This window comes from Myxine glutinosa, chromosome 10, assembly GCF_964187855.1.
Source record: "Myxine glutinosa chromosome 10, kmMyxGlut1.1, whole genome shotgun sequence".
NCBI lineage: Eukaryota > Metazoa > Chordata > Myxini > Myxiniformes > Myxinidae > Myxine > Myxine glutinosa.
The window spans coordinates 32,048,267-32,071,665 of NC_136270.1; the positions used below are offsets into that span (position 1 = coordinate 32,048,267).

The 23,399-nt window shown below is 45.8% G+C and overlaps 1 protein-coding gene across 1 annotated transcript in view; it reads left to right on the forward strand.

The window, feature by feature from the left end:
- The first annotated feature begins 5,320 nt into the window (after positions 1 to 5,320).
- Positions 5,321 to 23,399, forward strand: part of LOC137434427 (neuroplastin-like) — a 55,866-nt gene continuing 37,787 nt past the window's right edge. Inside the window, exon 1 of the mRNA XM_068127405.2 lies at positions 5,321 to 5,555. Coding sequence (XP_067983506.1) covers positions 5,489 to 5,555 — 67 coding nt within the window. The 5' untranslated portion in view covers positions 5,321 to 5,488. The remainder of the gene's footprint in view (positions 5,556 to 23,399) is intronic.

Genomic DNA, 23,399 nt, shown 5'->3' on the forward strand with positions numbered 1-23,399 from the left:
AAAAAAGTTTTTATTACTTGTATTATTACGTTTTTTTTTCTACGAAGAATTGCGAAACATTATTAACGATTTTTTGTCGTTATTTTATCTTACTGTTGTATACAGGTGTTGGGGCAGGGGAGCAAAGAGTTTGGAGAAGGGGGGGGGGGGGGGGTTGATGCTTTGGGTGGTGGTGGGGAGGGATTGAGGTGTGCGTATGTGGTGAGGCTGGGAGGTGAAGATTTAATGAGCAACAAGTTTCAGGATCACGCAGTTCGACAATATTATATTACAGTGATGATATATTAAAGTGTTCTTTGAATTATATTGTAAAAGTTACATAACAATGACATTTTACATGTTGCTGCATTTCCCTGGGAACCTCACCACCTAATCTATCAACATTCCACGGACTCGCTGTTTAGTATAAACTAACAATCGCTCAGAATTCAATATTTGTTTATAAAATACATCAAATCAATTTCAAGGAAAACCGTTTCATAATCCTTTATGAGTTCCGTATATACATTTTGTTGATGTGACCCAAAAAGTGGAGGGGACCAACTGTTAGATGGGTGTTGTTGGTCTGAATGGATAAACACCAGAGGTCTTTTCATGGAGGATTCTGATTAGCTCATGGTACGGATGTGGATGCGGTCCGCCATTTGGGGACCCTTGGCACTCTAATTACACATTCTTCTCCAATGTAACAATAATAACTAAATAAACTTCTCTTACCTGAAAATTACACTATGGGCGAGCAAAGAGGCTCCTTTGAAAGAAAACTTGAAGCAACACAGTTACACAGTACTGCGGCAGGAATGTCTACCTGGAATGTCTCATCACAAATCACGTGATAGATTTTCAGCGTATGCGCACCGTGATTACTTTGACCAATGAAATCCAGCATGACGTGCACGAGCCGATACCGATCTCTGGTATTAAACTAGATGGTATTCATAGAATACTTACCCTGCACAGTCAACTTGGTGCGAGCCAACTCTGTTTTTGAAGGAGTTTTTTTTCTTTCATCGATTATGGCTGCCAGACCACGTGAGTGATGACATCATAGATTTACATTCTCTCATATAATTGTTGTGTAGATCGCGCTCAATAAATTTGAGACCAGGCTCAAGATCACAAACTCAAGTACTTCACAATGCACCATGTTTCAATTTTTTCCATGAAGTGGTTTCGGAGATATAGAGGTGCAACATTTTTCGATTTTTCCAAGATGGGGCGTGTACCACGTGGCCTATGACGTCATATTTATCATTTAAAAATTCTACAGGAGGAGGCGCTCCTTTGGTCGAAATTTCATGTCCATCAGACTAACAGTTGCTGAGAATTTTTTTTTTCATACTGATCAGATCAAGCGTTGTATTTGTGGAATTATGACATCACAATGAAGGCACCGATGACATCATCATTAACATATCTTATTCCCCATGGGGAGTTCTTGACAATGAGCCACGTTTCACTTTTTTCTATTGAGCGGTTTCAGAGATGGATGGTGGTTCGTGTGCAACCACCTGGCTGCTGGTTGCATCATTCTTCTGTGGGCGCGTCTGCCGCTGATGCAACACCTCTCTATAACCAGTTACCTGGTACTCATTTTGCCGACCTCGGAAAGATGACAGGCTGAGTCGACCCCACCTGGCGTTAATTCAACGGCATTCGAACTCAGGACCTTAGGCTCCCAAGCCCGCCGCCCTAACCATTACGCCAACACAGGTATGTTTCAGAGATATAGAGGTGAAACGTTTTTCCAAGATGGTATCCATACTACGTGACCTATGACGTCATAATTATGAGGTGAAAAAAAAATTCCACAGGCGGAGGCGCTCCTCTGGTAAAATTTCGTGCCAATCGGACCAACGGGATTCTTATTCTGATGTACCATGTTCTGTTACAGAGCACCTTCTTGGCAAAGATGATAATGGGTGCTTCAGTTGCCTTCTCATCAATAGTTAGGGCGGGAACTTGTTCGGGGTGCCGGAGATAGCTCGCCTACTCTTCGGGAAGGAAACAGAGGGATCTTTAACGTCCACCACAATCTGTCATTCTTCGACACAATCTGTCAATTTCCCGACCCGGATCTCAGTCAACGGAGTATCTTCTCTTCTGGACTTGGTTATGACTAACTTCCCTGAAAATGTCCGCTGCTCTTCTTCTGCTCCAATCGGCTCATCTGATCATGTGCTTGTTAAAGTGGACATCTCTCTGACCATTCTCCGGGAGCCTCCACAGCGTCGACGAGTCTGGCATTTCACTCAGGCCAACTGGCTCGGTCTTCAAGCAGCCATCAATCATCTGGACTGGTCTCCCATCTCTACCACCTCTGACATCAACTCAGCCTGGGAATTCTTCCAAAGTAAATTGCTCTCTCTCATGCACAGATTTATCCCATCTCGTCTTCAGTTGTCATACCCCTCCTCCCGTCCATGGTACACGGAATCTTGTGGTGAGGCTGTTGCCCAGAAACAACTTGCCTTCGTCTCCTGGAAAGCAAATCCAACGGAAGGAAATCTCATTTCCTTTCACAAAGCCCGAAACAAGTGTGTGTCCACCCTCAGGAGAGCCAGGAAACAATATCTCTCCGTTCTCAAGACCGAACTCTCTTATCTGTCTCCCTCTTCCAAATCCTGGTGGTGTCTGGTCAAATCTGTTTCTGGTGTTTGTCCCCCTCCATCCCCTCCCTTACCTCAAATGGCTACACAGCTGACTCCGCACATGAAAAAGCTGAATGCCTCAACACTGTGTTTGCCTCTAAATCTTGTGTCCCAAACCCATCCCTCTCTGTACCCACCGTACCCAATCGTACCGAGCTGCTCCTGGACTCTGTGTCCTTTCCTCCTGACAAGGTGGAAAAGTTTCTGTCAACGCTCGACTCTGATTCTGCAACTGGACCTGACGGCATCAGCCCACGGGTCCTAAAATCCTGTTCTTCCGCTCTTTCACTCCCTCTCTCTGTTCTCTTCACCCTCTCTTTTGTTCAAGGTCAACTGCCATCTGCTTGGAAATCAGCCAACATCACCGATTTACACAAATAAGGTGCCAAAACAGATCCTAGTAACTACAGACCAATCAGCCTTCTCCCAATTATCAGCAAAGTCATGGAATCCATCATTGCTTCGGATATGAAATCTTTCCTCTTCTCCAATGGCTTGATCTCTGATCATCAATTTGGTTTCAGACCAGGTCACTCTACTCTGGACATGCTGCTTCTGCTGTCTCAACAATGGATGGAGGTTCTCAATGCAAAACAGGAAATTAGAGCTGTCTCCCTCGATATATCATGTGCCTTCGATACGGTCTGGCACCCTGCTCTGCTCACCAAACTCTCCTCCTTTGGTATCCATGGAAATCTCCACGCAGGGCTGGCGGACTTCCTCTCTTGTCGTAGTCAAATTGTGGCCCTGAATGAGTTTCTCTCATCTCCTCTTCCTGTTCAGGCTGGAGTTCCCCAAGGCAGTGTTCTGGGCCCTGTGCTTTTTCTGGTCTTCATCAATGATCTCCCCGACTCTCTTGAAAATCCTCTCTATCTCTTTGCTGATGACTCCACTCTCTGCCGCTCCATTCCTCATCCCTCAGATCGGCAGTCTGCAGCCTCCTCACTCTCTGCAGACCTGGACAAAATCACTGACTGGGCAAACAAGTGGAACATGTCTTTCAATCCTGACAAATCTCACTCTCTTACGATGTCTCGCCGAAAAGACCGACTGGACAACCCTCCCATCCACTTTCTGAATAAACCTCTCCAAGAAGTCTGTCACTCAAGCTTTTGGGTCTCACTATCTGCCATGATCTTTCCTGGGAAAACCACATTTCAAATCTGGCCTCCAAAGCCAGTCGCCGACTGGGCATCCTCCGTCGTGCGAAGTCCTTCCTTGGCACACCTGAGCCCCTCACCACATACAAGGCTTTCATCCACAGCTCAATGGAATACTGCTCTCCCCTCTGGGCTGGTGCTCCTGCCTCACATCTAGCTCGTCTTCACGCTGTTGAAACCAAAGCATTCAGAATCATTGGAATCTCCCGTGATGAAGCTACCTCCGAGGGCCTTTCACTTACTCTCCGCAGGCAGGTTGGTGGTCTTTCTGTCTTCTACCGACTCCTCTCCGGCCTTGCTCCTCCAGCTCTCTCTGGGCTCTGTCCCCCAAATATTCCTAAAGGTCGCACAAGATCTGCCTGCAACCCTCTTATGGTTAAACTGCCAAAATCAAGACCCTCTGCTCACCTTCACTCTTTCATTCCTCTTTTCTCCCGCCTCTGGAACAAACTCCCCCACTCCCTTCAATCCCACTCCTCCCTCCAGGTCTTTAAAACAGCTGTTCACCACCATCTCTTATCTTCCCCCATCCAAAACCTTGATCTGTTCTACCCCTGCTAATTTCACCCAAAATCCTCTTTTTTGAAATACCAACTTATTTCCCTGGAAGTCCTTGGTGTCCTTGTGTTTATACTTCTCCCACCCCACCCCCTTCCCACGCCGCCTCCCCCCAAGCCCTCTCCCTCCCACACATTCCCGATGTCCCTCACAAATGTTGTGTTTATGTGCTTCCCCTTCTCTCCCCATCTTGTCTACCGCTCCCCTTTTTATACACTTTGTTTGTTTGTCTGTTTGATTTGTTTGTGTGATAAATGTTAGCTCCTTCACGAGCCTCGATTATGTGTACAAAAAAAACAAAAAAACAACAACTTTGAAGCTGACAGGAAGCAGACCAATTTGATGAATCACCTGCCTGTGAAACACCAGGACGGCAGTTTACACCTGGTTCGTGGTTCGAGCCCAGGCAGCTTACAGGTGTGTGGTGCCTACCTCTCGGCCATCCTGCCAGCCTATTTGGGTTCCATTCACTTTTTCGAAAGAGAAAATTAATTTTTGACCCCAAACGATGAATCGCAGGAAGGTAGTAGAAGAGAGATCGAACCTATTAAGCTCCAAGGTCACGCTGACTTTTGTGGTCATGCTTTAATACATGAACGATAAACAACATATTATCTCGTGATCATAACAACTGAGAAAAAAACAATTTAAAAATCAATATAAAAGTTTCTAAATATTTAGTTAAATAAAATAAAAATATTTATTTATTTAATAAATGTACTCGCCCATCCTCGATATTGGCACATGAACGCTTTACGTTAGCTGAGGTGGAATCCCGCCATTTTTAATCCGGCTTTTAATCCGTGACCATGTTTTATCTCCCATTTCCATTTCGTAAAATGTGGTGCCAAATGCTCGTCGCATACGCTAATTTCATTAAGGGAAAAATAGATTTTCGAGTTTTAGATCGCGCGAAGACACGGCCGCCGTAGTTGACGTCACGTGCTCTGCGACAGCCAATGAGCGGCAGAGCTCGAAATGCCGTGGGCGGAAGCCGAAGGTTATCCGTGAGGCTTGTGGCTCCGATCGCCGGTACCGACGGCCGAGAAACGGGTATTTTCTTAAAAGGGGGTAAAATATTTCATTCTAATTTGCTGTGAATGAAGTGAAAATTTGAAGATGCTCGCTGTAACGTGGAGCTGCGCGCTGACGCTGCTGGGTATTGCGAGTGCGACGACGCAGAACGGTGAGCCGAAGATCTGAGTTTCTGAGTGTTGTGGGAATCCGAACGTGGCCTCCATCGGCTTCATTCGGCTTTCCCTCTTACGATTCGTTTCTCGCTTGTTTGATTTCAAAATGTATTCCTGCTGCAATGCCCATTCATCGGGCGCCGAAGGTTCAACAGCATGTCCGGTATTTAATTTGAAGTAAACAAGAGACACCGAACGGTACACGGTATATATATATATATTTATATATATATGTAGGCCTATATAATATATATATATGTATATGTATATGTATATGTATATGTGTCTGTCCTACCCTGAAGCTCCTCGCCCTCGGGGACAAAAATGAAGTGAAAATTGCTGCAAATGAATCCAAACCTGCGTAAAATGTAAGTGGATGTAGGGATGTTATTCTAAAAAGTATGTAAACAAGGTAGGGATGTTCACAAGAAATGATCATGTGAAACCACCCTTACATCTTTCTTTGAATAATGGTTGTCCCGAGAAAAGACGGAAACAGACACAGACACAGACACACACATCCACACTTATTTATAGTTTGTGCCAAGAGTGCTTTTATTAACTATGTTGTACTTCTGATTTATTTACAAATGTTGTAGTATAAAATTTTATAGATGTGCTCACATGGTAATGGTTTGTGAGTACATACTTTATAGACGATCTAACATTCTAAATCAATGGTTCTTAAACCTTTTTTGCCCCCGAACACCGAACAAGCCGATCTCTGACACAACACCCTCACCACCCTGATGTTTAAATGTACTCTGTACTGAATATTATTATAGTTCATTAAATTATGTGATATCGATATAAGAACACTAACAAAGACATCTTCCACATACAATTATAATCCATGTGCAAAACAACACAGAACATATTCGTAGAGGTAGCACAAGCAGCTACTCGTTAATGAAAGGGATTGTACATACTGGCTCTTTTTAACTTACCTTTCACATCACAACTAGAAGGGCTCTCGGTAGAGAGCGTACCTCCGCCAGGCTGAACAGTTTAGGTTTTGTATCCCACTGATCGGTCAGACCTGGATCCGGAACTGTCACAAAATCTAATCCGCTTGTTCTTATCACTTAACCAACTCGTCCACCAAGTTTTCTCATAATCCGTCCACATCTTTTTGAAATATCCTGCTACATGTCGCTTTTGGCCCGATCACTCAATGCTGAAGAATCACTTCAAGAATTAAAAAAAATCATTGTATCCAGATCTGCTTTCAGATCTTCACCAAAATCGAATACATTCATCCTCGTCACACACATAACCTGTCCACCTAGTTTCGTCCAAATTTATCCACAACTTTTTGAGATATTTTGTTCGCAAACGGACAAACACAGACAGTGGTGAAAACATAACCTCCCAACTTCGGTGGGCGGACGTAACAAAACAGACATTTACACTTTCCTGTTCTAATGCTTAACCCACATATAGCCATCTGTTATGTAACACAACGCCATGAACATTATGGGGGATGAGCTGTGCTCGGTCTCCGCTAGACGTAGCGCTTTGTATTCCGGCCAAAGAGTTCAATTTTTATCTCGTCAGACCACAGAATCTTTTGCCTTATGCTCTCCGTCTTTCACGTGCCTTTTTGCAATCTCCAGGTTTGCTGTCATGTGCCTTTTTCTCAGGAGTGGCTTCCATCTGGCCACTCCCCCATAAAGCCGAGATTTGTCAAGTGCTACAGAGACTTGTGTCCTTTCGGCAGGTTCTCCCTTCTCAGCCAAGGAACTCGGTAGTTCTGTCAGAGTGGCCATTGGGTTCTTGGTCACCTCCATGACCAAGGTCCTTCTTGCCCGGTTGCTCACTTTGGTCGGATGGCCAGCTCTAGGAAGAGTCTGGGTAGTTCCATATTCTTTCCATTTCCTAATGATGGAGCTCACTGTGCTCTTGGGAACTTTCAACACTCTATAAATTATTTTATACCCTTACCCAGATCTATGTCTCCTCACAATTCTATCTCAGAGTTCTACAGACAGTTCCTTGGACTTCACGGTAGAGTTTCTGCTCTGACATGCACTTTCAAATGTGGGCCTCATCTGGAAAGGTGTGTTTCTTTCTAAACCATGTCCAATCAATTAAATTAACCACAGGTGGACTCAAATCATGTTGCAGAGACATCTCATGGATGATCAAAGGAAAATGGATGCACCTGAGCTCAATGTGGAGTGACATCGCAAAGGTGGTTGAATACTTATTGACTCAAGACATTTAAACTTTTCATTTTTAATTGTTTTGTAAAGAATTCCAAATGTATTTTCGCTTTGGCGAGGTATTATGTGTAGATCAGTTACAAGAAATATCAATTTAAATTCAGGCTGTAACAACAAAATGTGAAAAAAGTCAAGGGGTGTGAAGTCTTTCTGAGGGCCCTGTATGTTCCATTACAAGGAACTTTAATGCAGGAGGAAGCCATTAGGTCTAACAACACCTCCGCCTCCTCTGCTACGTTACCTCACCCTAACCTTAACAGCGGCTGTCAACTTTAATCTCTCACCCGAGTCCCGGCCCCCTTCGAGGGGATAATACTCAAGTGTGAGGGCACCTGAAATCATATAAAATTTACCCGGGGGCATAGGGTTCAACTTCAAGGTCATTAACAAACTCCTAAATATTGTCCAAATTTGCTGAAATTTGATATTTAAGGTCGTCTACCCATAATGCAGTGGTAGTAGGAAATATATATTTTTAACAGATCATAAACATTCAAACGTAGAAAAAACAGAAATGGCAGCAAAATAATACATTGTATCATAATTAAATAACATACTAATTAACATGCAAAAAAGTGCATGATAATGAGGGACAGACAAATTCACAAACGGATTTGATCACTGCATGTCAAAAAGGCTAAACCATCTACATTATACGAGTACGTTTGACATATAAACAATTTAAAGAAGAAAGTACACTGGAATGGCCTGTCATCTGCATATACTGAGGAATGACAAGGGATACAAACAAATTTCATTATAAACTAACATGACATGACCAGAAGGCAGGGTAAACTAACGGAGGGTAAATACAGCAAAAAGCAAGGAAAGTATTAGAGAAAATGTGCGTCAAAATCAGCAGAATGTTATTAAAACGATATACAGTACATGTAATTAGTTCCTACTTTAAAAATATTAGAAGAGGATGTCATTAAAAAAGGGAGTACAATGTATATTATTCATTAAGAATCTTAATACATGATTTGGCACTGTTTTTGTACCTTTGGGTTTTGCACGTGATTTGTGAGAGTTGAGATGAATTCTGAGAGTGTATTGTGTCCTGTCCTGCCTGAGGTCTGGAAGCCAATGTCTAAACTCATTAGATGTTAGCAATTGGTGTGCGAATCTCCGACAAATTTCCAACCTGCGTTGTTTCAAGGGTGGAATATCACAAGACTGAAGGACCTGATCATAATCACGGTATGATTGTCCTAGAATGATTCGGAGTGGTTACTTTGGCAGATTGTGAGACCAGCATTCCAAACTGGAACAGCGTACTCTAAAAGTGATACTAACATAGTCCTTGTAAATGGTAAACAAATCTTCCACGGCTAAGTTAAACTTTTTGAGCATCTTCAACATAAACGACTTTCCATTTGCCCTGGTGACAACATTGCGAATGTGAAAATTGCAGTTCAGATGAGACATGATGATCCACAACGCTCTCGTCTACTGGAACGACATCCTTCAGCTCATTAGTGACACTTTCACTCTGTCATGGACAACTTCATTTTCCAACACAATGTCTACGTACACTGCTTATTGAAGTCTCATCTCAAGACTTTATTTATTTATTTAATCATTCATTCATTCATTCAATGATTCATTCAATCGTTGTTCGTTAATTTATTCATTCAAAGGAATACACAATTAAAAGGCTTACTAAAATTAATCCAAGCTACCATTAGCTGTTGATCCATGTTCTGTTGTAGAATTGTCATCTTTGTATAGATAATTATTTTTTGGGGGAAGAAAGGGAGCAAAGTAATAATTCTTTTTTTTGGAGGAAAAATTTGATCGGTGTCAGTATTTGATTTGTAACAATATTTCACGAAGTGTTTTTTCCTAATCATGAATGTTTACAGCAATGACTGGGATGTTTGGCTATCGGAGCATACAGTGAATGAATGAATGAATGAATGATCGTTTTAAGGCCATTTTCCCCTCTAGAGCGGGGGTTAGCCTTGCGGGCCGGGCCCCATGACAATCATGGTGCCCTGTTTGAGGCAATGTTTTTATGGCCGGATGCCCTTCCTGACGCCAACCCTTGGTCGCCTCTTAGGATGCGCAGGGATACGGTGTACCTATTCTAAACCGGGGTACACACCGGGATCATTCATCCCATCCAGCTGGTACTCAATTTGCCGACCTCGGAAGGATGACAGGCTGAGTCAACCCCCCTGGCGTTAATTCGGCGATCGACCGGGATTCAAACCCAGGATCCTAGGATCCCAAGCCGGCACCCTAACCTCGAAGCCAACACCAGGTTGTTGTGTGCCCAACATTAATGTGCTCATTTAGAAATGGTGGGGGAATTACCTGTTTCCTTGACTGAGTTGATCAGCAAAATCTTCTCACCATAGGGAAAACTTGATGGAATCCCCACATCCCCTCCTGGGATTTTATCTGCTGCAATTTTGCAATGCTCATTTGTGATGTATGAAGGCAGCCTGAAAGCAGCAAAACTTGCATCCGATTCCCCTTCCCCCAGCCTTCCCAACCACCTCCCACGTCATTGACAACCTTCGCTCTGCTGTTGTTCACGTTGCTTTGTATTTAAATAACCTCATGTCAGGGGCCACAAATTCATTATTTACAAATCGTGAGAATTATATGCATGATATTTATCCTCCTGTCCACTCCCCTCTCAACCCAGACCCCATACCACCAGCTGGCTCATGTTCTGCCAGAAACCCTTTCCTCGTTTCCCTCCCAAGTGGAAACTCGATGCTCATCTTCATTGTTTCATAACCCTCTTTTCTCAACTGGGGAACTGTCTTCCTAAGTGTCGAGTCACGAATTCTTCCCAACAGGATCTATGTCTGTTGCCCACCACCAGCTCAAGGTCTCTACCATTTCTATTACCGAGCTTTATCTCATCCTGGGACATTGCTGTCCTCCTTCACCTCACCAAATTTCTCTCCTTATGCTGTGCTACATCCATTTGTTGTTTTCCCATTGTTTTGTCTTCGTCCCATTTTGTCTATTGACCTGTCTTCCCCAGTTGTTCTGCTCTAACATGATCCTCACATGCAAATATAAAAATTAAATAAATAGTTTTGCAAATACAGCTTCTTTTTTGTATACAAAGTCAATGCTCGACGAGGAGCTAGACCATTCAGTGCTGTAACACAAGAAAATGTGAAAAAAGTCAAAGGGTGTGAATACTTTCTGAACAAACTGAATGTTCAGAAAGTATGCACATCCCTTTTTCACATTTTGTTGTGTTACACAGTTACAGCCTGAATTTAAAAAGGATTGGATTGAGATTTTTTTTTATCACTGATCGACACATAATACTCCAAATGTCAAAGTGGATTTTTTTGGGAAATTTTATACATAACTAGCTGAATGCACCCGGCGTTGCCCGGGTTCTTTTTGAATGAATTGAATCTTCTGTACATAGGTCTGAGGCGAGCCCAGTATCAGTTAGTGCTCAACGATTCCCTGTTCTTTCTTCTGTCTGGCCCCGACTCCCACGGATTGACGCGTAAGTTTACTCAGCGGAGCTTGACTATCCGGCCGCGGCCGCACTTCGTGAATTTACGACTATAATTCAGCTTTTACTCGCGGCCGTAGAAGATTGTCTACTATAATTCAGCTCAGCTTTTAATTGCGAAATGGGCCCAGCCCGGCCGAGGTGGCCTCGACCGGCCTCGCCACCTAGCCTATAACCTTCCCGGGGCCAGTCCCGACATTTTTTGTTTCAGAGGTTTCCTCCTATCTTTCACCGTTCAGGAGATTAGCACGTGCAGACAAAGAAACAAACAAAAACTTTCTTTTGGGCTGAAAAAAATATATTGCTGGTCTCTGGTCAGACCAAAGTTCCAGAATTGATGTGGCGATGCGGTTTTTTTTTTCTTTTTCTTTTTTGAAAAGCATGGATTGCACATATAAAGGTGTTGTTTTTTGTGTCCTCATGCCTTGCGGTCCTCCTCATCTGCCGTGGCGTAGTCCAGAGAGAAATTAAAGACAGCCAATGGGACAGGTCGGCCTTTTTGTAAATAATGAACACAAGCTTAATAAGTTATTTCAAAATGTATTTATTCTGAAAATCATTAAGTTCTTCAAGCATATTATAGACTGCCATTTCTTTCCCGAGATTGCCTGACAGTACCGTCAAACATTCCAATGCGTTGATCGCGTCAACACTGCGCATGCGCAAGTAGTCTAACAGGCGATTGCCGAAGCATTTGAATGCTGAAAAAACCACGCAGGTGCAAACGACTACACCCCGGACCAATCTTCGTGTACGGGATGACACGCTGCATGTGTATCAAAGCCGCGCATGCGCAGATGGGCTGTATGGTGTGGTTCAAATCGGCGCATTCGCAGCTGGGCTAACGCGGAAGCGCTTGAATCCATGCCGATGGTCTCCCACGATCTCTTCTCCCAGTCCACCAGATTATCACAGACACTTACAACTTCATGAAAAACGAGATAGGATCCAGGCCTAACTAAGGAGACCACCCGCAGCTCTCTAGGCCTTCTGGTTGCTTCACAAAAACCCAACAAAGAACGTCTTCGTTTCAATAAGTGACAATATCCAGCCGATTGGATTCATGACGGCACGGCACACAAAACTACTCATATCCTTGGAACGGTTGGTTGGATTTGGACAAACTAAACGTAGTTTTGTAGGGGAGAACCGTGCGCGAACGTCGATACCAATGGCGTGGAAAAATGTAATATATATATATATATATATATATATATATATATATATATATATATATATATATATATATATATATTGTTATGGATCTCGGTCATCGGCACTCCCCTTATCAAGGGGGGGTTAATCCCCTTATCTTTTTATCTGGCCGACCCGAGTCCTTGGGGGTTATAACGCTCCTTCCGGTCGGTATTAGGTCAGGTGATTGGTCAATTTAGTTCCAAATACCTAATTACTAACCCGACCGTAAAGCAGGGAAATAACTCCCGCCCGAACCACGGCTATTGGTGGAAACGCTGAGCAGATAGCGAGCCGCGATTCGGGCCGGTAACAGGGACTAAACCCGATTCTAGCGGTTTCAATCGTGCCACGTTTACCCAATGATAGAAAGGACGGATGCGATCGGACAAGAGGAAACCAAGAAAGTAGGAAGAACAAAGATTGGTTTATTACAAATATACAGAAAGAAAAGGAAACAAAAGAATGTACAGGATAGGAAGAGGAAGAAGCAGAACACAGGGCAGCCTTAAAAACTGTCTTACTCTTAATACCCCAGACAAACATAGACACTCAGACGGGGATTGTAGCTGGTAGGGTGGAAGGTCCGGCGATGGGGTCCAGGCTCCAGTCTGCTCCAGTCCAGCGGCGAAACCCGGTAGGCAGCTTCGCGCGCAGTTGGACGCGAGCGGACAGTTTATATAATGGGGGAGGCTGGGATGCTGCGTACGTAATCCGTGCACACTTGTGCCAAACTATCTCTCTCTCTCTCTCTCTCTCTCTCAAGTCCTGGTTTGATAAGGTGCGCTCTCCCAATCAGTTCTGTGATCAATGCCGTGCGCACGCAAGTCCCGTGGTGAAGGTGAGCTCTCTCCTGCAGTAAGTCCGAGTCCGTGAAAGGGCTTTGCGTTCGCGCTTATATAATGCGAGCAAAGATCGCTCGGCGCGCCCCAAAACCACGCCTGTCGGCGATCTCACCTCAGCCCTGGTTGGCTGGTGAGGGCTTACCGGCCACGCCTTTGACGGCTGGTTGACATGCCATACCTTCTTCTTGGCGCTCCGCCTCCTTTCTCGGGCCTTACCGCGTGTCTTATGGCGGCGCTTGAGCGAGCGCTAAGGCAGCGAACGCTGCTGGCAGAGGCGCATAATTGCGTCACTTGGAGAGAGAGGTTGGCAAAAATTGACTAAATGGGGCCTACTTCTTATTTGATTGATGCAACGCAGATTCAACTATTGGAAACACGGCCTTATCTAAAACACAAAATAATGAAATAAATTGAATCCTATGGTGGCCTACGTGTTGCTGTGGCTTATCTAGGGGTGCTACCTTTAACCTTTAATGATGAGAATTTATATACAAGTAATTATTTATAAGTGAGGGTTCTCAAAACCGCAACACTGCACCCCTCCTTTTTCCAGGCTCGTCCCGAGCCGAAACAAAAGGGCTATCTTTTAAATTAATGTGACACTTAGGTGTGGTTACCCTCTACTTTTAACCTCACCCTGAGTGCGACAGTTTTAACACTAAATATGTCCCACCTTCTGCGTTGCATCCTATCTAACTGACTCATGCCCACAATTAACCGAATTACGGAATTATTCTCAAACTAAACTTTTAAGCTGGCGGGGAGCATTATTTACAAGACACTAATTTTTAATTATTTACACTGTAACCCAGGACCTGTCTTTTGTGGGAAAAGAAGAACTTTTGAAAAGGGGAAATGCCATTGCCATGCACAGCACCGATACACCATACCATATGTACCCATAAAATGAATGCACCATAAAGCACCATAAAAGCATAAAAAGCACCAAAATGCACAAAAACAAACATTTAAAAAAGAATAAAAATGATGTCTTCTTCTTGCGCATGCTCTGCTGGGCCGATGTTTCTGGCTGTCTTCTTGCTTGATGTTATTTCAATTAAAAAGGGCACACACCACGTCTGCTTTTTATTATTTATAATTATATGGCCAGCAGGGCCAACTCAGGTGGTCCACTGCTGGGCATTGGTGCCACTTTAAAACAGTGGTCCGCAAGCCAGATACCGCAGGCAACAATGGTCGGTCCCAGCAGAGGTGCCAGGCCACAGAACGTGTGGTCCATAAATGGTGCCAGGCCACAGAACGTGTGGTCCACAAGTGGTGCCAGGCCACAGAACGTATGGTCCATATCGTGCATCAGTGCAGGCAGGAGGCAGCAAGGGTGCGGGCTTAACTGCGGACACCTGCACACTCCCCTCGGGCACAAAAGAACATGGTCCATGAGTGGGGAAGGAAGACAAGCAGAGGTTAGCGGGGGGCAAGGGCGCAAGGGTACACATCATACAAGGTAATGCGACATGAAGGGCACGGGAGAGCGAGCTGAGAAAGCTCGTCCGTAACGTTCGTCACCCCCCATGTTACCTACTCAACCCTTGCCCCTACCCCGTATTTACACAATCTGGAGACACATTCATCAATTCGTCGCCAACGTCTTGTCCCCCATATCTCTCCTAATGCCAAATTCGTCATCAATCCCTCCTAAGGAGGAAAAGGTGGAATAACCACAATGTCACACTCCGTCATGATGCGTCTTTCATTCTCCAAAATCGTTTACAAAATCTGGTGTGGAGTCTTATCACTTAGGTGAGTGGATGCAGATGGTGCGAAGAGACTTTCTCCTATCTATACTTCTAAATGACATTAACACAGTTAAACTACCCGGGGTCTTGCCCTGCCAATCCATTGGCCATCTTTAAACTATGCGGTTCTAGAAACCAATTCCCATTGCACATACTGTGGCGCTCTCCAATTTGGGGTCTCACTCCCCAGATTTTCCTCCCTGTGCCCTCGCACAATTTCGGGGCTGGGTCGTGTGGCTTCCCTAGCAGGTCCTACTTACCTGCGCATCTCCGCCACTGAACGTCACCACCCGAGCTTGCCTAGCTCCTCACCCTAACCTACCTGGGGAAGGCCCTCCCTGGCGCTTACCCCCTCGATGCCCTCTATGGCACTGGGCTACCCGGGTCCTCTTCCTTAGGATCCTCGGGCCCCGCTGAACTCTACACTCAACTCTACCTGGCTCCCAGAGCCTACCTGCGGCCTCACCTGGCCGACAGACTACCAGTGGCGGAGTGCTCAACCAACCATACGCACTAACAGGCCACACGCCCAGCCATTCCACTTTACTCATGCACCCAACCAAGCAGTACTCTGCTACTTTCCACACCACAGATGTCAATATCCAACCACAATTTACCTACTCCCTCTACCTACTTTTAAACTACCCTCCCCGGGTACTCGTGAAGGGGTACATCCTTCCCCCATCCACTCCTTCGCACCATGCACTCCACTCCACTCATCCCACAATATTCACTCCACACCATTCATTCCAGACCATTTATTCCAGACCATTTGTTCACTTGCACTCTATGCAAGGCAATCACTCAATACACAATGACACACATCCTCAATACTCTCACAATACACACACACACACACACACACACACACACACACACACACACACACACACACACACACACAGACACACAGAAACACACACAAAGACACACACACATCTCTCTCGAGCATTGCCACATTTCACCAGCACTACAAGGAATCTCATACGCAATGCCTCATTTCATCACGCTCACCACGAAGATTCTCATACACACAGCAGCATTTATTAAGCTATCTACTCCCTTCTAATACTAGTGCTCCCCGTTATCCCTTATACTAAGCACTCCCTCATCATTATCATCCAACTACTCTACTCTACGTCCCCACTACCTGTACAAAAGTCACTACTTAAATCTTATGTCTCCTAAAGTCATTTCTAGATCCCTAGCCATTATCCAAGCCCTCCCTGGCTAGTTTGTACCACCAAACCCCATAAAACTATAGCTCATGTGCCCAATATGGATGTGAGGGATGGTAGAGCTACCATCCCTCTACATCACTATTGCCATTACTACTAGTTGTCCACTACTCCGAGCCTCTCGGGGTGGAATGCATTTTCACAGCTCGGCTTCCAAAAGCCGGCTATGCGTGCGGATGGTCAGTCTCCTGTAGGTTGGGTCCGTCCGGCATTTTCGACTCTGGGGAGGAGGCATACTTGGTCCGAGGTTCCATGGTCCATCCCGGTGCGGACCCTTGCGGTCTCCGGCCCGATGACCCAACTTCCCCCGGTTGGAACACTGCCCCCGCCAGGGGGCGAAGGTCCGACCTGGCCTTTCTCCCCCGGAATCGTGCCGCTCGCCGCTACGGCACGGCACCGACCATACAGGGTGGAGCCCGGCCCGAATCGTGCATGGCACTCCGTGCAGGAGCGACGCGGCAACGATCCCCGCCGGCCCCCGCAGCACACAAAGAACACCACGCCCCGAGAGCTCGCGTCGGCTATCCGTCAGCCTAACCGCTGCCCCGGTAAACGTCAATGCTCGACTCGCATGCTCACACACACACCTCGCGACCCACTCCTCTCTCGCGCATTGATGCACCCCTGCGCCTTCCATGCACCCCATACATTCTATTACACACTCTTCAGGCGTACCCATGCCGTTCGTACACTCCCGCACACACTCGGCCACCGCACACCTCTGCGCACACCCTGGTGCGCACTCCCCTGTTACATACTCCGTAACACTCGTGGGTGTGCACTCTTGCACATACCCACTCAGCGCACACCTACCCACGGGTGTGCAATCCCCTGTCGCACACCCAATCACGTGCTCTGGTGTGCATCCCCGCACACGCTCCACAAGCAACTCAGGTGTGCATCCTCGCACACGCTCCTCATTCATCTCAGGTGTGCATTCTCGCACACGCTCCTCATCCCTCCCACTCTCTGTATCACTCTCACTCTCACACATACACTCCATTGTGCATTCTCCCTCACTTTCAGACTCTGTCGTGCATCTAGTCAGGTTCACTATGTCAATAAATTCTATTTCGTTCAAAATCATGGTAGATTAGCAAACCTATACATTTTTGGAAAGGTTATAGCATAAGGAAACTAAAAATCAATGTTTACATTTGGAGAGATACCTGTATGGCGGCCATTTTGGATTTTCAAAATGGCCACTGTAAAATACATATTTTGTTCTATTTCTGCCTCTAATTACCCTAAAAACTTTTTAAAATATACTAAACCTATATTTTCAGGGACAAGGAATCCAATGAAAGTCAAATTAGTGCTATGGGGAATGGTAAGACACGAATCAAAGGTTTTGAATTGCAAAATACTGTCTTTATATTCGCGATAAGTTGCATAATCAAATACATGTTATCATTTTGTACAGGCAGTTAATAACATCAAAATGTGTCACAATAATTCATATCACCAAACATACACAGGCAGTCAGCAAAATCATATATACACATGCAGTCAGTATAACTTCACATCTACACAGGCAGTCAATGACAAAATATACACAGGCAGTCAATGGCATCAAACATACACGATTACAGAATATGCCATTTAGAGTTCGTCATCACTGTCCTGTGTGTCGTATCCGACAATATAGTCCGCATCGTTTTCACAGTCCGTTCCACACAAGCAAAGGTCGGTCAAATTGATTGGCAAATCGAATTGGTCGAATCGTCGATCGAATCGAATTCGATGAATCGAATCGAATCGATCGAATTGGTCGAATGGTCGAATGGTCGATCGAAGCGATTGGTCGAATGGTCGAATGGTCGAATTGGTCGAATGGAATTGGTCGATTGGTCGAATTGGTCGAATCAAATTGGTCGGAATTGGCAAATGTAAACATTGATTTTCAGATTTTCCATGTAATAACGTTTCCAAAAATGTATAGGTTTGCTAATCTACCATGATTTTGAACGAAAAAACATAGTGAACCTGACTAATCCTTCCTCGCACTCTGTAATACACTCGCGCTCCGGCGCCATCCGCACACGCATGCCATTTCCACTCACACAGCGCACCACGGACCTTCTACGAGTGCCCGGGTGACGTCTGGATCCCAAGCGCGCGAAAAATCTTCTCGCGCCAAACACTCTCGCGCCAAACCTCTTCGCGCCATACACCACCCTACTCACCTTGGCGCTTCCTCTTCTTCGCTCCTCCACCACCTGCAAACTTTCCATTTGGTTATGCAGCACGACATCACGATGTGAACACGGACTTTGGGCATATTCCATTTCTTCCTTCAACGAGTGCTTTTCTAAGTCCGCTGTCTCTCCAATTCCCACTATTGCTTTGATTTTAATTTATTTTTCCTTGTTAAGCTCGACAACCGCTGGCGCTAATAAAATCAAATTTTCTAATTCTGCGGTCGCCGGCTTCCCCATACCCCGGGTCGCGATTTCTATCCCGGTCCACGTGACTTCGGTTTGCTCTAACTCGCTTTTCCCGCGTTCCTCAAGCTGCGTTACCTCGTCGCGTACCCCCGCAACCTTTCCGCCCGATCTGCGGTATCTGTCCCTCCCCATCTGTTTTATCTCATATGTGGCTTTGTCCCTCGCTAACCCCTCATTTACTTCCCGGGCTTGGCCATTTACGTCCTCCAATTGACCCCCTAATTTGTTCGATAATCCCCCCCAATTTATTTTCTAATCCCCCAATTTTGCTGTCTAATCCCCCAATTTGACTTCCCAATTGCTCCCCCATTCTATTTTCCAAATTACCTAATCCTTCTTTCAATCCCCAAATTTGGTTTCCCATATCATTTCTCAATCCTGGGTTCGAATCCCGGTCGAACGCTGAATTAACGCCAGGGGGGTTGACTCAGCCTGTCATCCTTCCGAGGTCGGCAAATTGAGTACCAGCTTGCTGGGATGAATGATCACGGTGTGTACCCCCGATTTAGAATAGGTACACCGTATCCCTGCGCATCGTAAGAGGCGACCAAGGGTTGGCGTCAGGAAGGGCATCCGGCCATAAAAACATTGCCTCAAACAGGGAACCATGATTGTCATGGGGCCCGCAAGGCCAACCCCCGCTCTAGCGGGGAAAATGGCCTTTAAGACGATCATTCATTCATATTTCATTCATATCATTTCTCAATCCGCCAATTTGGTTTCCCATTCGCTCACTATTCTTTTCCATCATTTTTTTTTTTTTTTTTTTTTGTATACAAGATCGAGGCTCGTGAAGGAGCGAACATTTATCACACAGAAAGACAAACCGACACATAACCGACAAACCGACACATAAAACAAAAAGCATCGGGAGCGGTAGACAAGATGGGGAGAGAGGGGGAAGGACACAAACACAACATTTGAGAGCAGGAACCGAGAGACATGGAGACATCGAGAGATCTGTGGGAGGGAGAGGGCTTTGGGGGGGAGGCATGGGAAAGGGGGTGGGAGAGGCATAAAACATATGGACACTGCCAGGACTACCAGGAAAGAAGTTGGAATTACAAACAAGGTGGATCTGGGGTGAATTAGTGGGGGTAGAAAAGATCAAGGTTTTGGATGGGGGAAGATAAGAGATGGTGGTGAACAGCTGTTTTAAAGACCTGGAGGGAGGAGTGGGATTGAAGGGAGTGTGGGAGTTTGTTCCAGAGGTGGGAGAAAAGAGGAATGAAGGAGTGAAGGTGAGCAGAGAGCCGAGATTTTGGCAGTTTAACCATCAGAGGCTTGCTGGCAGATCTTGTGCGACCTGTAGGAATATTTGGGGGACAGAGCACAGAGAGAGCTGGGGGAGCAAGGCCGGAGAGGAGTCGGTAGAAGACAGAAAGACCACCTACCTGCCTGCGGTGAGTGAGTGAAAGGCCCTCAGAGATAGCTTCATCGCGGGAGATTCCAATGATTCTGAAAGCTTTGGTTTCAACAGCGTGAAGCCGAGCTAGGTGTGAGGCAGGAGCACCAGCCCATAGGGGAGAACAGTATTCCATTGAGCTGCGGATGAAAGCCTTGTATGTGGTGAGGAGCTCAGGTGTGCCTAGGAAGGACTTCGCACGACGGAGGATGCCCAGTCGGCGAGGACTGGGCATCCTCCGTCGAGAGATCTGTGGGAAAGAAGGAGTGATTCTATTACATATTCTATTACATACTTCTATTACATACTTCCCCCATTTTATTACATACTTCCCCCTATTCTATTACATACTTCCCCCATATATCTTCCCACATTCAATCCCACCCCCCCCCCCCCCGCCCCGTTTTGAAATTCCTGGATCTGCCCCTGCTAACAATTTGTTCCATTTCCCTGGTGGATTTCTCAGCCATCTTTTCCGTATACCCCATCATTTGTGCCATAAATAATTGGAAGTCCCCTGGCCCCGTGGGCTCGGCACTCGCCGCCATGTGCGAGGCGCCGCCATTTTGTGCGCCTGCAACCCCCACTACCGCACCTTCTTCGCTTTCCTCCTCCATTTCTCCCAATTGTTCTTCTTCCTCCCGGGGGTCCTGGGTTAATTCTAACTCTTCTTCTATTTCCCCCACCGGCATCCGATCGCCTTGGTTATCCATGGCACGATTTAATTTAGATGGTAATAAAATTTCGGCCGCTCGTAATTTTTGACCAAATTTTTCAGATATAAAAAATTTGGTTCGGGTTCCAAATCCCACTCCCAGACACCAATTGTTACGGCCAATAGCACAATTGGTGTCCAAAATTTGGTCTACTAAATTTAGTCCCGGGTTCCAAATCCCAACTCCTGACTACCAGTTGTTACAGATCTCGGTCGTCGGCGCTCCCCTTATCAAGGGGGGGTTAATCCCCTTATCTTTTTATCTGGCCGACCTGAGTCCTTGGGGGTTATAACGCTCCTTCTGGTCGGTATTAGGTAGGGTGATTGGTCAATTTAGTCCCAAATACCTAATTACTAACCCGACCGTAAAGCAGGGAAATAACTCCCGCCCAAACCACGGCCATTGGTGGAAACGCCGAGCGGATAGCGAGCCGCGATTCGGGCCGTTAACAGGGACTAAACCCGATTCTAGCGGTTTCAATCGTGCCATGTTTACCCAATGATAGAAAGGACGGATGGGATCGGACGAGAGGAAACCAAGAAAGTAGGAAGAACAAAGATGGGTTTATTACAAATATACAGAAAGAAGAGGAAACAAAAGAATGTACAGGGTAGGAAGAGGAAGAGGAAGAAGCAGAACACAGGGCAGCCTTAAAAACAGTCTTACTCTTAACTAGCCGAAACCCGTGGAACATCCACAGAAGGGAGGATGTGGTGTATGGATAGAGTGTACCATTATGGATGGCATAGGGGATTTGCTTGTCCGAGTAAGAGTTAGGAAGAAAGATGAGAATGAAGAGTGCGTATATGAACAACATATTTATTGCAATCGTTAGCGTACACCACGATCGACGACACCGGCACAAATGCATGCTCTGGATTGTCCACTCAGTGGACGGCTTGCTTTCGCCTTCGCCTGTCCAATCAGCGGACGGCTTGCTTCGCCTTCACCCAGCAGACGCCAATAAGATGGCGTCGTTTCGGCAGTTAATCGGATGCTTTTGGGCCCCAACGTCGGCTAATTCAGATTTTTCGAGTGTGGCTGTACGTGATAAACAAAGAGCGCGGTTCGTAGATCGTAAATCCATTAGTGCCGTGGGCATCGGGTCACTGGGTGCGGCGTAAAAGGGATAACAAAGTTGAGTCCTTACGCTATTATTATATAGAATACCCCAGACAAACATACACACTCACACGGGGATTATAGCTGGTAGGGTGGAAGGTCCGGTGATGGGGTCCAGGCTCCAGTCGGCTCCAGTCCAGCGGCGAAACCCGGCAGGCAGCTCCGCGCGTAGTTGGACGCGAGCGGACAGTTTATATAACGGGGGAGGCTGGGATGCTGCGTACGTAATTCGTGCACACTTGTGCCAAACGCTCTCTCTCTCTCTCAAGTCCTCCTTTGATAAGGTGCGCTCTCCCAATCAGTTCTGTGATCAATGCTGTGCGCACGCAAGTCCCATGGTGAAGGTGAGTTCTCCCCCGCAGTAAGTCCGAGTCCTGTGATCAGCGCGCTCTCCCGATAAATAAGTTCATAAAGCGCCTTTCCCAATAAGTAAGTTCTTTGATCACTGCCGTGTGCACGCGAGTCCCGTGGTGAAGGTGAGCTCTCTCCCGCAGTAAGTCCGAGTCCGTGAAAGGGCTTTGCGTTCGCGCTTATATAATGCGAGCGAAGATTGCTCCGCGCGCCCCAAAACCACGCCTGTCGGCGATCTCACCTCAGCCCTGGTTGGCTGGTGAGGGCTTACCGGCCACGCCTTTGACGGCTGGTTGACATGCCACACCTTCTTCTTGGCGCTCCGCCTCCTTTCTTGGGCCTTACCGCGTGTCTTATGGCGGCGCTTGAGCGAGCGCTAAGGCAGCGAACAGAGGCGCCTAATGGCATCGCTTGGAGAGAGAGGTTGGCAAAAATGGACTGAATGGGGCCTACTTCTTATTTGATTGATTCAACGCAGATTCAACTATTGGAAACACGGCCTTATCTAAAACACATAATAATAAAATAACTGGGATCCTATGGTGGCCCACGTGTTGCTGTGGCCTATCTAGGGTTGCTACCTTTAACCTTTAATGATGAGAATTTATATACAAGTAATTATTTATAAGTGAGGGTTCTCAAAACCGCAACAATATTAATGGCTTTTTTCTGACTTTGTCTCAGGAAATTTGATGAGGAGCAGTGGAAGATCTATGGTCCATGCAGTCGGTCTTCTAATACATGTGTGGTCATCTAGGTGCAGCTTGTTTTTAACCTTCAATTGCATTGTATTTCACTTTGATCTTTTTGAGTTGTCAAGTGGTTGCTGATGAATAATAATAATATTAATGTAATCCTGCCCTTTCTTCACTGCATTATTTCAGTGTGAACATGGCCTTTCTATTTCTGATACACAGGAAATGTTAAAGTCCAGTGTGAATGTTACAGGCAAACATGTGTGTACAATTTTTTATTTTTATACTTTGAATCATTTTTTGTGTTGGGTTTGCCTTTTACACTTTAATAACGTTATGCTTGCAG